Source organism: Gallus gallus, chromosome 1 (assembly GCF_016699485.2).
Source record: "Gallus gallus isolate bGalGal1 chromosome 1, bGalGal1.mat.broiler.GRCg7b, whole genome shotgun sequence".
Classification (NCBI taxonomy): Eukaryota; Metazoa; Chordata; class Aves; order Galliformes; family Phasianidae; genus Gallus; species Gallus gallus.
In genome coordinates this window covers 194,020,730-194,031,281 of record NC_052532.1, presented here as the reverse complement: position 1 = coordinate 194,031,281, position 10,552 = coordinate 194,020,730, and the positions used below count along the sequence as shown (strand labels likewise).

At 60.0% G+C, this 10,552-nt stretch overlaps 3 protein-coding genes across 8 annotated transcripts; 1 reads left to right on the top strand and 2 right to left on the bottom strand.

Annotated features, from left to right (window-relative positions):
• Positions 1-85: 85 nt before the first annotated feature.
• On the top strand, positions 86-1,307 carry IL18BP (interleukin 18 binding protein). Of its 4 annotated transcripts, none has more exons than XM_015280901.4 (5): positions 86-115; positions 218-277; positions 394-456; positions 722-845; positions 951-1,307. In XM_015280901.4, the coding sequence occupies exons 1-5, from the start codon at positions 91-93 to the stop codon at positions 1,132-1,134; spliced, it is 456 nt and encodes a 151-aa protein (XP_015136387.3). In that variant the 5' UTR covers positions 86-90; the 3' UTR covers positions 1,135-1,307. The 4 variants fall into 4 exon arrangements, with proteins under 4 accessions (XP_015136387.3, XP_015136386.3, XP_015136388.2 ...); XM_015280900.4 differs by having other exon boundaries at positions 391-456; XM_015280902.4 differs by lacking the exon at positions 218-277.
• Positions 1,290-2,880, bottom strand: ART1L2 (ADP-ribosyltransferase 1 like 2). 2 transcript variants are annotated; one of them, NM_001033646.2, is given in 3 exon segments: positions 1,290-1,626; positions 1,628-1,700; positions 1,946-2,880. In NM_001033646.2, coding segments are annotated over 3 exon segments (891 nt in total). In that variant the 5' UTR covers positions 2,727-2,880; the 3' UTR covers positions 1,290-1,589.
• A 2,499-nt stretch (positions 2,881-5,379) lies between these two features.
• Positions 5,380-9,297, bottom strand: LOC121109081 (erythroblast NAD--arginine ADP-ribosyltransferase). Of its 2 annotated transcripts, XM_040706710.2 has the most exons (3): positions 7,325-9,297; positions 7,041-7,079; positions 5,380-6,946 (listed from the first exon to the last, which is right to left on the bottom strand). In XM_040706710.2, exons 1-3 carry the CDS (start codon positions 8,103-8,105, stop codon positions 6,864-6,866), a joined length of 903 nt encoding a protein of 300 aa, XP_040562644.1. In that variant the 5' UTR covers positions 8,106-9,297; the 3' UTR covers positions 5,380-6,863. The 2 variants fall into 2 exon arrangements, with proteins under 2 accessions (XP_040562644.1, XP_040562647.1); XM_040706713.2 differs by lacking the exon at positions 7,041-7,079.
• Positions 9,298-10,552: the final 1,255 nt, after the last annotated feature.

Below are 10,552 nucleotides of genomic sequence, written 5' to 3'. Positions count from 1 at the left end.
TTACGGGAAAGGGAGAAGGAAGGGCAGCACCGCTGGGTGACTCACCGCTCCCTGCCCATAAAGCGGCGCCGTCCCGAGCGCTGCCGCACGATGGCTCCGTGTCCCCGCTCCGACGGTACGGGCACGGCGCTCCGGGGATGGGGTTTGGGGTACGGGGGTGGGAAGGGGGGGGTTCGGGGGGCTGCAGCCCGGAGCTCAGCCCCGTCTGTGCCCGCAGTGCCCCCCGGCCGCCTTCTGCTGCCACTGCTCTGCTGCGCCTTCGCCTCCGGCAGCGCAGGTAATGGGAGGGCGTTATGGGGAGGGGGGAAGGGGGGAACTGTGGGGTCTGGGGGCGGCTCCCGGCCCTCCCCTCCCCTCCCCCCAACCCCCTCACCCCGCCCCGTCCCGCAGCAGCCATGGCCCTGCAGCCCCCCCGCATCACCCGGCTGAGTACCCCGGCGCAGCCCCCCCAGATGGGTGAGTGACCGCGAGTGGGGGGGGGGGGGGCTGCTCGGAGCCCCCCCCCCCCCCATCCCCCCATCATTGATGGAGGGGGGGGGCGGGGAGAAGAGGGGATGTCAGCTGCACCCCGCAATGGCTGAGGGCTGGAGGGGGGCGGATGGGATGCGGGGATCCCCGTGGGGGTGCGGTGGGTGAAGTGGGGGTGTTTTGCGGCTGCACCCCCTCCCCACTCCCCCCCCCGTCAAGGCGTGAGCCCATCTCCCCCCCACACCCCCCCCAGGCAGCAACGTGAGCGTCTCCTGCGAGGCTGAGAGCGCTCTGCCGGAGCTGACGCTGCTCTACTGGTTGGGAAACGGCTCCTTCGTGGAGCAGCTGCAGCCCAACGTGCGCGAAGGGGCGGTGCGGTGAGTAGCTCAGCCCCACCGCAACCCCCCCACCACCCCCCCCATCACCACCCCCAACGGAGGGGGGACACACACACGGGGCTGACGGATCCCTTCATCCCGCAGAGAGGAAACGTGCGGTTCTTTGGCGACCCTCCGCCGGGATCTGCATTTCACCCCTTTCAGCTTCCAGGACCTGAGCACCAACTTCACCTGTGTGGCGCTCAGCCCCTCCGGCGTGGATATCAGGAAGCTCCAATGGGTCCCCTTCGGAGCCGACCCCAGCAACGAAGGGGGGGGAATGGGCTGAGAGCGGGCAGAACTCGTGACGAGTGTGAGCCCAACAGCGTGGGGCCGAGGGCTGCCCCATTGGCTGCTGTGTGTGGGGCTCCTGGGGGGGCAGAGGGGCTTCGTTAAAGTGACCGCCCGGTGAGCCGCGTGTGCCAGGCTGGGAGACGCAGCAAATAAAAGCCACGAAAGCAATGCTTTTATTACTGTGGCGGAGCTGTGGGCGGTTCTGTGCTGCCGTTCCACGTCCAACAGCGGCACCGAAAGCGTCAGCAGAGGGAAAGCAGCGCCTGCAGGTTCCGTGAGATGCAATGAGGGCACATTGCTGCCCTCCTGTCCGTATGGAGGGGCGGCGGTGGGATGGTGGAGAGCTCAGGGCTTTCCCAGGGCTGCCAGGGCTGCGGCTGCCAGGAGGAGCCCCCAGAGGTGCGGGGCTTCCATGGGGCTGCTCCTGCCTGGGGAGAACAGGGATGGGCATTAATGGCTGTGGGGGGCTGCAAGTGGTGCCCAACCTGGGCCAGGGGCTGCGGGGCCGGGGACTGCTCTTATCTGCACTGAAAGCGCATGGCCGCTCCTTGCACCTTTTCTCTGCAAAGAGATGGAGAGCGCTGCAGGGCCGCAGCACAGACAGTGTCCCACTGCACTGCAACCCCTGCACAGAGCTGCCGGGCTGCAGCCATGAGTGTGGCCTGGCCTCAAGTCCCCCTTGGGCTCCCCGTTGGCTGAGCTCCCCACCTCCCCAGGAGCACAGCCTGCACAGCCTCCCCATTCTTCCAGTTCTCAGTATCCCCGATCCACCCAAGCTCCCCATTGTGGAGCACTGCAGCCCTTACCCTTCACGAACTCGCAGTTGTAGGTGCTGCTCTTCCCGTGGGAGCGGAGCTGGATGAAGCTTCTTCCCGCAATGTAGGTGGAGTTGGTGACCCTGAATTGCTCGAAGGGTGGGATGAGGACTTCATCCTCACCAGGGAAAGTGGAGAATTCCTTGATGGGCACACCATAGCAGGTCTCCACCGAGAAGAACGTGTCCTGGCCAAAAGACTCAGCGACCTTCTCCTTGCGGGAGGTGGAGGTGAACTGGCCAAAGCGGACCACCGTGCCTTGCTGTGCAGTGAATCTGGTGTTGTTCACACCACGGCAGACGTTGTAGCATGGCTGGGTTTGGAATTCCCGCAGGGTGTGCAGGGCTCTGCTCAGTAGGAAATGCAGTGTCTTGAAGGGGTAGGAGCTCAGGTAGTGCTGCCGGGAGCGCCCAGCCGTGAGCGTGGCGTTGTTGAACACACGGTACAGTTCTCCCTCCATTGTATACGCCAGCACGGCTATGGCTTGATCCTGTCGCAGCACCATTGGGCTGGAGACCCGACCCCATCGGCGCTGCCACTTCTCTGTGGCGCTCCTCCAGCCCTCAGCAAAGATTTCGTTGGCGAACTCGGTGCGGTTCAGCTCCTGCAGCTCAGCCTCCATCAAGTGGATGCAGCCCTGGTACTGGTCATCAAAGGAGTGGGGGGCCATGTCCATCGCCACCTCCTTTATGGGGCCTTTCTTGCTCCTGGCAGCCGATGCACCAGCCCAGGTGCCGAGCAGCAGCACCAAGCCCAGAATGGCGTGCTCCATGTGCAGAAGGATGCAGGTGTCCAGCTCTGTGCAGCACTGCTCAGCAACAGCGCGGGGGCACGGGGAGGTGGGCACAGCTCAGGATCACCCCACTGCGTCCCCTGCCTGCTGCACCCCCTCCTTCTTCCTTCACCACCTCCTGCTCACTGTCCCCCTTCCTTTTTCACAAGCGAAAGCGAAAGGCACAGGAACCGTCACACACTGGTAGGAGTTGATAGGAGTTGATGCCAGTGCTCCGGGGCCGTTTGGACGATGCTCTCAATGAGATGCTGTACATTCTGATTAGCCCTGCAGTGCTGCAGTGAGGTGTCCACGGAGCCTCCCCTTCTCCAGGCTGAACACCCCCAGCTCCCTCAGCCTTTCCTCGCTGAGGGGAGAGCTGCTCCAACCCTCTCAGCAGCTCCATGACCTCCTCTGCACCCATTCCAACACCTCCACGTCTTTCCTGTGTTGGGGAACCCAGACTCCAAATGGAGCCTTATGATGATGGAGTAGAGGGACAGTCCTTTACTTCTGCTGTGTCAACCGCAGCGCTCGGCTCGGTGTCAGCAGCCAACTGCTGAGGGTGCACTCAATCCCATCATCGATGTCACTGATGGAGCTCATTGAAGAGCACCGTTCCCAGGACGGAGCCCTGGGGGACACCACTCAACACCACCCCCACCTGAACACTGCGCCATCGACCGCCGCCATCCTCTGACCACAACCGTCCGTCCAATTCCTCATCCTCCAAATCACCCAGCCTTGAAAGCCCCTACTGTCCAATTTAGAGATAAGGCTGTGGTCAGTTCACCTCCTCCTCCCTGCAGAAGGACCTCCCCAGAGAATACGGCCCGGACACCTTCTTCTGTGTGGAGACCTGCTATGGTGCACCCATGCAGAACTTCACCACCTTCCCCGCTGAGGACAAAGTCTTCATCCCGCCCTTTGAGCACTTCGGGGTCACCAACATCACCCGCAACAAAGGCATCCCCTTCATCCAGCTCTGCTCCCAGGGGAACAGCAGCACCTACAGCTGCGAGCTCACAGGGTAAGGGCTGCCGGCACGGTGCTCCAGAATGGGGAGCGTGGACGGATGGGGGAGACTGCGGACCGGGAGCTCCTCCTGGCAGCCACAGCCCTGGCAGCCGTGGGAGAGCCCTGACCTCTGCACTGCCCCTCCATATGGACAGCAGGGCAGCAACGTGCCAATGCATCTCATGGAAACTGCGGGCGCTGCTTTCGCGCTGCTGATGCTTTTGGTGCCGCCGTCTGGCACGGAAACAACAGCAAAGTGCATCACGGGAAAGGCTTCTCTTTGCGAGAAGTGCCTTTTCACATAGCTGAAGAGGATACCAGGTGAACGACGAGCTGTTTGCACACACCTGAGCTGAAGGGCGGAATACAGAGTCCACGGTAACTAGCTGACAATCAGACAGAGGTAAGAAAGAACAACTGACGCCCTACTGTTGAAGATGCGACATCAAAGCAGATGCCTGAGCTCAGCACAACACCTGTGCCAAGTTTTTGGGGTAACCCCACCGAAAGGTTGGAGATTCACAGCGAGGGCGACTACGAGCCTTCATCCAATGACCACCAGAGACCCCCAGCACATCTTCAGGACAGAAGCTCGAGAGGGTGGGACAATGTGTTCACCGCTTCTCGGAATTGCAGCCCATTTTCCTGGAATGCAATGTATACGTTGAGCCTTTAAACATGCAGTCGCTGCTTTTCTTGGTGTGTGTGGTCGGCTCCTCCAATCTACCCCAAGACAAAGACAGCTTGTCCACTTCTGCTTATCTGTACAGTCATAAGCAGCAGTGCTGGGGCACGGTGGCACGCATCGCTCACCCCCTGGATGATTGCCCGTTGTCAGTTTGAGTCTTATCTCCAAACATGGCTCGTGAAGTGAGCTTTGAGCCCAAAACATTTGTTGTCTGTCACGCCACCACACAGTGGCTCCAAGGCTGCTCGATATCAGTGCGAAAGTGACTGTCCCAGTGGTGGGGAAGGGAAGGGAAGGGAAGGGAAGGGAAGGGAAGGGAAGGGAAGGGAAGGGAAGGGAAGGGAAGGGAAGGGAAGGGAAGGGAAGGGAAGGGAAGGGAAGGGAAGGGAAGGGAAGGGAAGGGAAGGGAAGGGAAGGGAAGGGGAGGGGAGGGGAGGGGAGGGGAGGGGAGGGGAGGGGAGGGGAGGGGAGGGGAGGGGAGGGGAGGGGAGGGGAGGGGAGGGGAGGGGAGGGGAGGGGAGGGGAGGGGAGGGGAGGGGAGAGGAGAGGAGAGGAGAGGAGAGGAGAGGAGAGGAGAGGAGAGGAGAGGAGAGGAGAGGAGAGGAGAGGAGAGGAGAGGAGAGGAGAGGAGAGGAGAGGAGAGGAGAGGAGAGGAGAGGAGAGGAGAGGAGAGGAGAGGAGAGGAGAGGAGAGGAGAGGAGAGGAGAGGAGAGGAGAGGAGAGGAGAGGAGAGGAGAGGAGAGGAGAGGAGAGCCCTCTGCTCTGAAAGTCCCCATCCTAACCCCTGTGCTGCGGTGCTGTTGGTGTTGCTGAACACGTCCACATTTTCTGTGCTGGTTTGAACTCACAGAGGGTGCAAAGGAAGTTTGAAACACTGCTGTGGGGGCACACACTGTGTCGAAGCCTGCAGTAGTTCCGGAGCATGACACAAAAAGCTGAAATGCTATCTTTCCCTGGGATCGTGATTATTGCATAGGAAGTTTTATTGCATCTAGCTTCAAGGGAAGACAGGAGATTGCTTTGGAGAGGGGTCTGCAGGGCAGTGGTCACGGCACTGTGTTTGCAGGAGCTCAAGAAGAATATGGATAATGCCCTCAGAGGGCGGTGAGGCCCTGGCTTAGGGTGCCTACTGAAGCCATGGGTGCCCCATCCCTGCAGGTTCCAAACATCATGGATGGGGCCCTGGGCAGCCTGAGCTGGTGGGGGCACCCAGCCCACGGCAGGGGTAGGAAATGGACGGGTTTTGCGGTCTGTTCCAACCCAAATCGTTCCAGGACTCCGTGATGATGCTGTCAGGGGGATGGGGCCACACAATCTGTACCCCGATCCCCTCCAGCCGTGGCTGGAAGAGTGCAGGGAGCGCAGAGCTGCCCAGGGCTGTGCCCCAACCCCTGTTGCCCCCCACCTCACCAGCACCCCTTACCCTTCACGAGCTCACAGTTGCAGGAGCAGTTCTACTCCTGGGAGCAGAGGTGGATGAGGGTTCTGCTTTTGCTGTAGGTGAAGTTGGCGACCTCAGTGAACTCAAAGGGTGGGATGAGGACTTGTGACTGCTCCAACAGGCTCTGATCAGACCTGCCATTATTTCAGCCCTCCAGATCCCACACCGAGCACCAAAAGGGCCGTTCTGCTTTTACCTTCCTCGTCCTCCTGAGCCGGACCTGGAGGGAATCCCAGGCCTAACGATGCCACCACATCTACTGTTCTATTGAGAACACCCACTTCCCAGCACAACAAGGCAAGATGGCCCACGTTGTCCAGTTCACCTCCTCCAGCCTCCAGAAGAAGGCCAATGAGTCTTTTGACCAGGACACCTTCTTCTCAGTGGAGCCCTGCTATGCTGTCCCCGTCAAAGACTTCTCCTTCCACCCTGACGAGGACATGGTCCTCATCCAACCCTTTGAGACCTTCGAGGTCACCATCAAAAAAATACAAAGGAAAATCCTCATCCATCTCCGCTCCTCATGGAAAAACAGCACCTACAACTGTGAGCTCGAGGAGGGTCCAGGCTGCCAGCTGGGCTCTCATGGAGGGAACTTCTCTGTTGCTGGGGAACTCAGGGACCATCGGGAGCATGGGGAGCTGGAGGAACTTAGAGCTCTGCAAAGCCACGCGGGTGTGCAGGGGAAGGGGAGTAGTGGGACCGCAGGAGGGGTTGGGGAGAGAGCTGCTCTGCGCCCTGCAATGCCGGTCCCACGGGCTCTGCTCCAGGGAGGGGACAAGGCAGTCTGGTCATGCAGCACAGCTTGGTGCTTGGAGGTGGCCTCAGTGTGGAGGGGAGCATGGCAGGACCCGCAAGCAAAGATGTCCTCAGTCTTTAGCAGGCATGACGGCAGTGGCACAAGCCTTGGTGAAAAGCTCCAGCAGGATCTGATGGGAATGTCACGGAGAGGTGTCCATCTCCGAGGGATGGCAGCAGTGCGGTGGGTGGCTCAGGGCTCTCCCAGGGCTGCCAGGGCTGCGGCTGCCAGGAGGAGCCCCCAGAGGTGCGGGGCTTCCATGGGGCTGCTCCTGCCTGAGGGAGATGGGGATGGGCATTAATAGCAGCGGGGTGCTGCAAGTGGTGCCCAGCCTGGGCCAGGGGCTGCGGGGCCGGGGGCTGCTCTTACCTGCACTGAAAGCGCATGGCCGTCCCTTGCACCTTTTCTCTGCAAAGAGATGGAGAGCGCTGCAGGGCCGCAGCACAGACAGGGCCCCACTGCACTGCAACCCCTGCACAGAGCTGCCGGGCTGCAGCCATGAGTGTGGCCTGGCCTCAAGTCCCCCTTGGGCTCCCCGGTGGCTGAGATCCCCACCTCCCCAGAAGCACAGCCTGCACAGCCTCCCCATTCTTCCAGTTCTCAGTATCCCCGATCCACCCAAGCTCCCCATTCTGGAGCACTGCAGCCCTTACCCTTCACGAACTCGCAGTTGTAGGTGCTGCTCTTCCCGTGGGAGCGGAGCTGGATGAAGCTTCTTCCCGCAGTGTAGGTGGAGTTGGTGACCCTGAATTGCTCGAAGGGTGGGATGAGGACTTCATCCTCACCAGGGAAAGTGGAGAATTCCTTGATGGGCACACCATAGCAGGTCTCCACCGAGAAGAACGTGTCCTGGCCAAAAGACTCAGCGACCTTCGTCCGGAGGGAGGAGGAGGTGAACTGGCCAAAGCGGACCACCGTGCCTTGCTGTGCAGTGAATCGGGTGCCCCTGACGCCACGGAAGACGTTGTGGCATGGCTGGGTTTGGGATTCCCGCAGGGTGTGCAGGGCTCTGCTCAGTAGGAAATGCAGTGTCTTGAAGGGGTAGGAGCTCAGGTAGTGCTGCCGGGAGCGCCCAGCCGTGAGCGTGGCGTTGTTGAACACACGGTACAGTTCTCCCTCCATTGTATACGCCAGCACGGCTATGGCTTGATCCTGTCGCAGCACCATTGGGCTGGAGACCCGACCCCATTGGCGCTGCCACTTCTCTGTGGCGCTCCTCCAGCCCTCAGCAAAGATTTCGTTGGCGAACTCGGTGCGGTTCAGCTCCTGCAGCTCAGCCTCCATCAAGTGGATGCAGCCCTGGTACTGGTCATCAAAGGAGTGGGGGGCCATGTCCATCGCCACCTCCTTTATGGGGCCTTTCTTGCTCCTGGCAGCCGATGCATCAGTCCTGGTGCTGAGCAGCAGCACCAAGCCCAGAATGGCGTGCTCCATGTGCAGAAGGATGCAGGTGCCCAGCTCTGTGCTGCACTGCTCAGCAACAGCGTGGGGGCACGGGGAGGTGGGCACAGCTCAGGATCACCCCACTGCGTCCCCTGCCTGCTGCACCCCCTCCTCCTTCCTTCACCACCTCCTTCCCACTGTCCCCCTTCCTTTTTCACAAGCGAAAGCGAAAGGCACAGGAACCATCACACACTGACAGTGACACCAAGGAGAACAACACTGCTTGTGACCAGACTGCTTCTTGCTGAAGGCAAAAGAAAAAAGGAAGTAAAGCCCTCAGCCAAGCCCTGAGTGCTCCCATCACAGCTCTGGGGATGGAGGGCAGCCCAGGACCCCACACCTCAATGTCGGGGCCGTGCAGTGCCAGGGAGTGCAGCCACGGGGTTGTGGTGTTACCCCGCAGCAGCTCAGCCCCTTCGCTCACTACCCCCTGCATGGGGGTGGGGGAGAGAACTGGGAAAAAAGCAGAAAAGAAGTCGAGTTCACCACCATCAGTGGTTCCTCCATCACTGTAAGCACGTGGCGTTCGCCATGGTGAGTTTGTGGGGTGTGATATGATCCACCTCCAGGCCTCCCCATATGTATATGCCAGCCATCGTCCTCCATACCAAAGGGTCTTCACCTGCTTGACGTGCTGAACTACAGCGTGTGTTTCACATTCATGGATAACCTGTGCAATAGCGTCCATGGCCAAGTCCTCCCCTCCATCCCGAGCCCATCTATGGGCACCCATCACCTCCTCCTCTGCTGATATCCCAAAATCTCTGCCTTCATCCCGTCCATGATCATTTCCAAGCTCCCTGGAACAACGAGGGTTTCCAATGTGAGCCCATTGTGTGTCCACTGCAACCACTCACTGCACGCAGTGTCAGCTGCGCGTTGGGTGAACGAATTCCTGTTCACTTTGTTGGAAGGCTTGCTGTTGCTCCCTTCTGAGTCACTTGATAATTGGAAGAACGTCACTGCCGCGAGGGTGGTCACACACTGGGACAGGTTTCTGAGGTAGGAGTTGATGCTCCATGCCTGCCAGTGCTCAGGGACTGTTTGGACGATGCTCTCAATGAGATGCTGTACATTCTGATTAGCCCTGCAGTGCTGCAGTGAGGTGTCCACAGAGCCTCCCCTTCTCCAGGCTGAACACCCCCAGCTCCCTCAGCCTTTCCTCGCTGAGGGGAGAGCTGCTCCAACCCTCTCAGCAGCTCGATGACCTCCTCTGCACCCATTCCAACACCTCCACGTCTTTCCTGTGTTGGAACCCAGACTCCAAATGGAGCCTTATGATGATGGAGTAGAGGGACAGTCCTTTACTTCTGCTGTGTCAACCGCAGCGCTCGGCTCGGTGTCAGCAGCCAACTGCTGAGGGTGCACTCAATCCCATCATCGATGTCACTGATGGAGCTCATTGAAGATCACCGTTCCCAGGACGGAGCCCTGGGGGACACCACTCAACACCACCCCCACCTGAACACTGAGCCATCGACCGCCGCCATCCTCTGACCACAACCGTCCGTCCAATTCCTCATCCGCCAAATCACCCAGCCTTGAAACCCCCTACTCTCCAATTTAGAGATAAGGCTGTGGTCAGTTCACCTCCTCCTCCCTGCAGAAGGACCTCCCCAGAGAATACGGCCCGGACACCTTCTTCTGTGTGGAGACCTGCTATGGTGCACCCGTGCAGAACTTCACCACCTTCCCCGCTGAGGACAAAGTCTTCATCCCGCCCTTTGAGCACTTCGGGGTCACCAACATCACCCGCAACAAAGGCATCCCCTTCATCCAGCTCTGCTCCCAGGGGAACAGCAGCACCTACGGCTGCGAGCTCACAGGGTAAGGGCTGCCGGCACGGTGCTCCAGAATGGGGAGCGTGGACGGATGGGGGAGACTGCGGACCGGGAGCTCCTCCTGGCAGCCACAGCCCTGGCAGCCGTGGGAGAGCCCTGACCTCTGCACTGCCCCTCCATATGGACAGCAGGGCAGCAACGTGCCAATGCATCTCATGGAAACTGCGGGCGCTGCTTTCGCGCTGCTGATGCTTTTGGTGCCGCCGTCTGGCACGGAAACAACAGCAAAGTGCATCACGGGAACGGCTTCTCTTTGCGAGAAGTGCCTTTTCACATAGCTGAAGAGGATACCAGGTGAACGACGAGCTGTTTGCACACACCTGAGCTGAAGGGCGGAATACAGACTCCACGGTAACTAGCTGACAATCAAACAGAGGTAAGAAAGAACAACTGACGCCCTACTGTTGAAGATACGACATCAAAGCAGACGCCTGAGCTCAGCACAACACCTGTGCCAAGTTTTTGGGGTAACCCCACCGAAAGGTTGGAGATTCACAGCGAGGGCGACTACGAGCCTTCATCCAATGACCACCAGAGACCCCCAGCACATCTTCAGGACAGAAGCTCGAGAGGGTGGGACAATGTGTTCACCGCTTC

Bases quoted from the DNA above. Each gene is read 5' to 3' on its own strand.
- ART1L2 (NM_001398098.1), bottom strand. From the start codon at position 2,726: ATGGAGCACGCCATTCTGGGCTTGGTGCTGCTGCTCGGCACCTGGGCT. The intron at 1,568-1,945 runs GTAAGGGCTGCA...TGTTCTCCCCAG, and splicing joins CAACTGCGAGTTCGTGAAGG to GCAGGAGCAGCCCCATGGAA.
- IL18BP (XM_015280900.4), top strand. From the start codon at position 91: ATGGCTCCGTGTCCCCGCTCCGACG. The intron at 116-217 runs GTACGGGCACGG...CTGTGCCCGCAG, and splicing joins TCCGTGTCCCCGCTCCGACG to TGCCCCCCGGCCGCCTTCTG. The intron at 846-950 runs GTGAGTAGCTCA...TTCATCCCGCAG, and splicing joins GTGCGCGAAGGGGCGGTGCG to AGAGGAAACGTGCGGTTCTT.
- LOC121109081 (XM_040706710.2), bottom strand. From the start codon at position 8,105: ATGGAGCACGCCATTCTGGGCTTGGTGCTGCTGCTCAGCACCAGGACT. The intron at 7,080-7,324 runs GTAAGGGCTGCA...ATCTCTTTGCAG, and splicing joins CAACTGCGAGTTCGTGAAGG to AGAAAAGGTGCAAGGGACGG. The intron at 6,947-7,040 runs GTAAGAGCAGCC...CATCTCCCTCAG, and splicing joins GCCATGCGCTTTCAGTGCAG to GCAGGAGCAGCCCCATGGAA.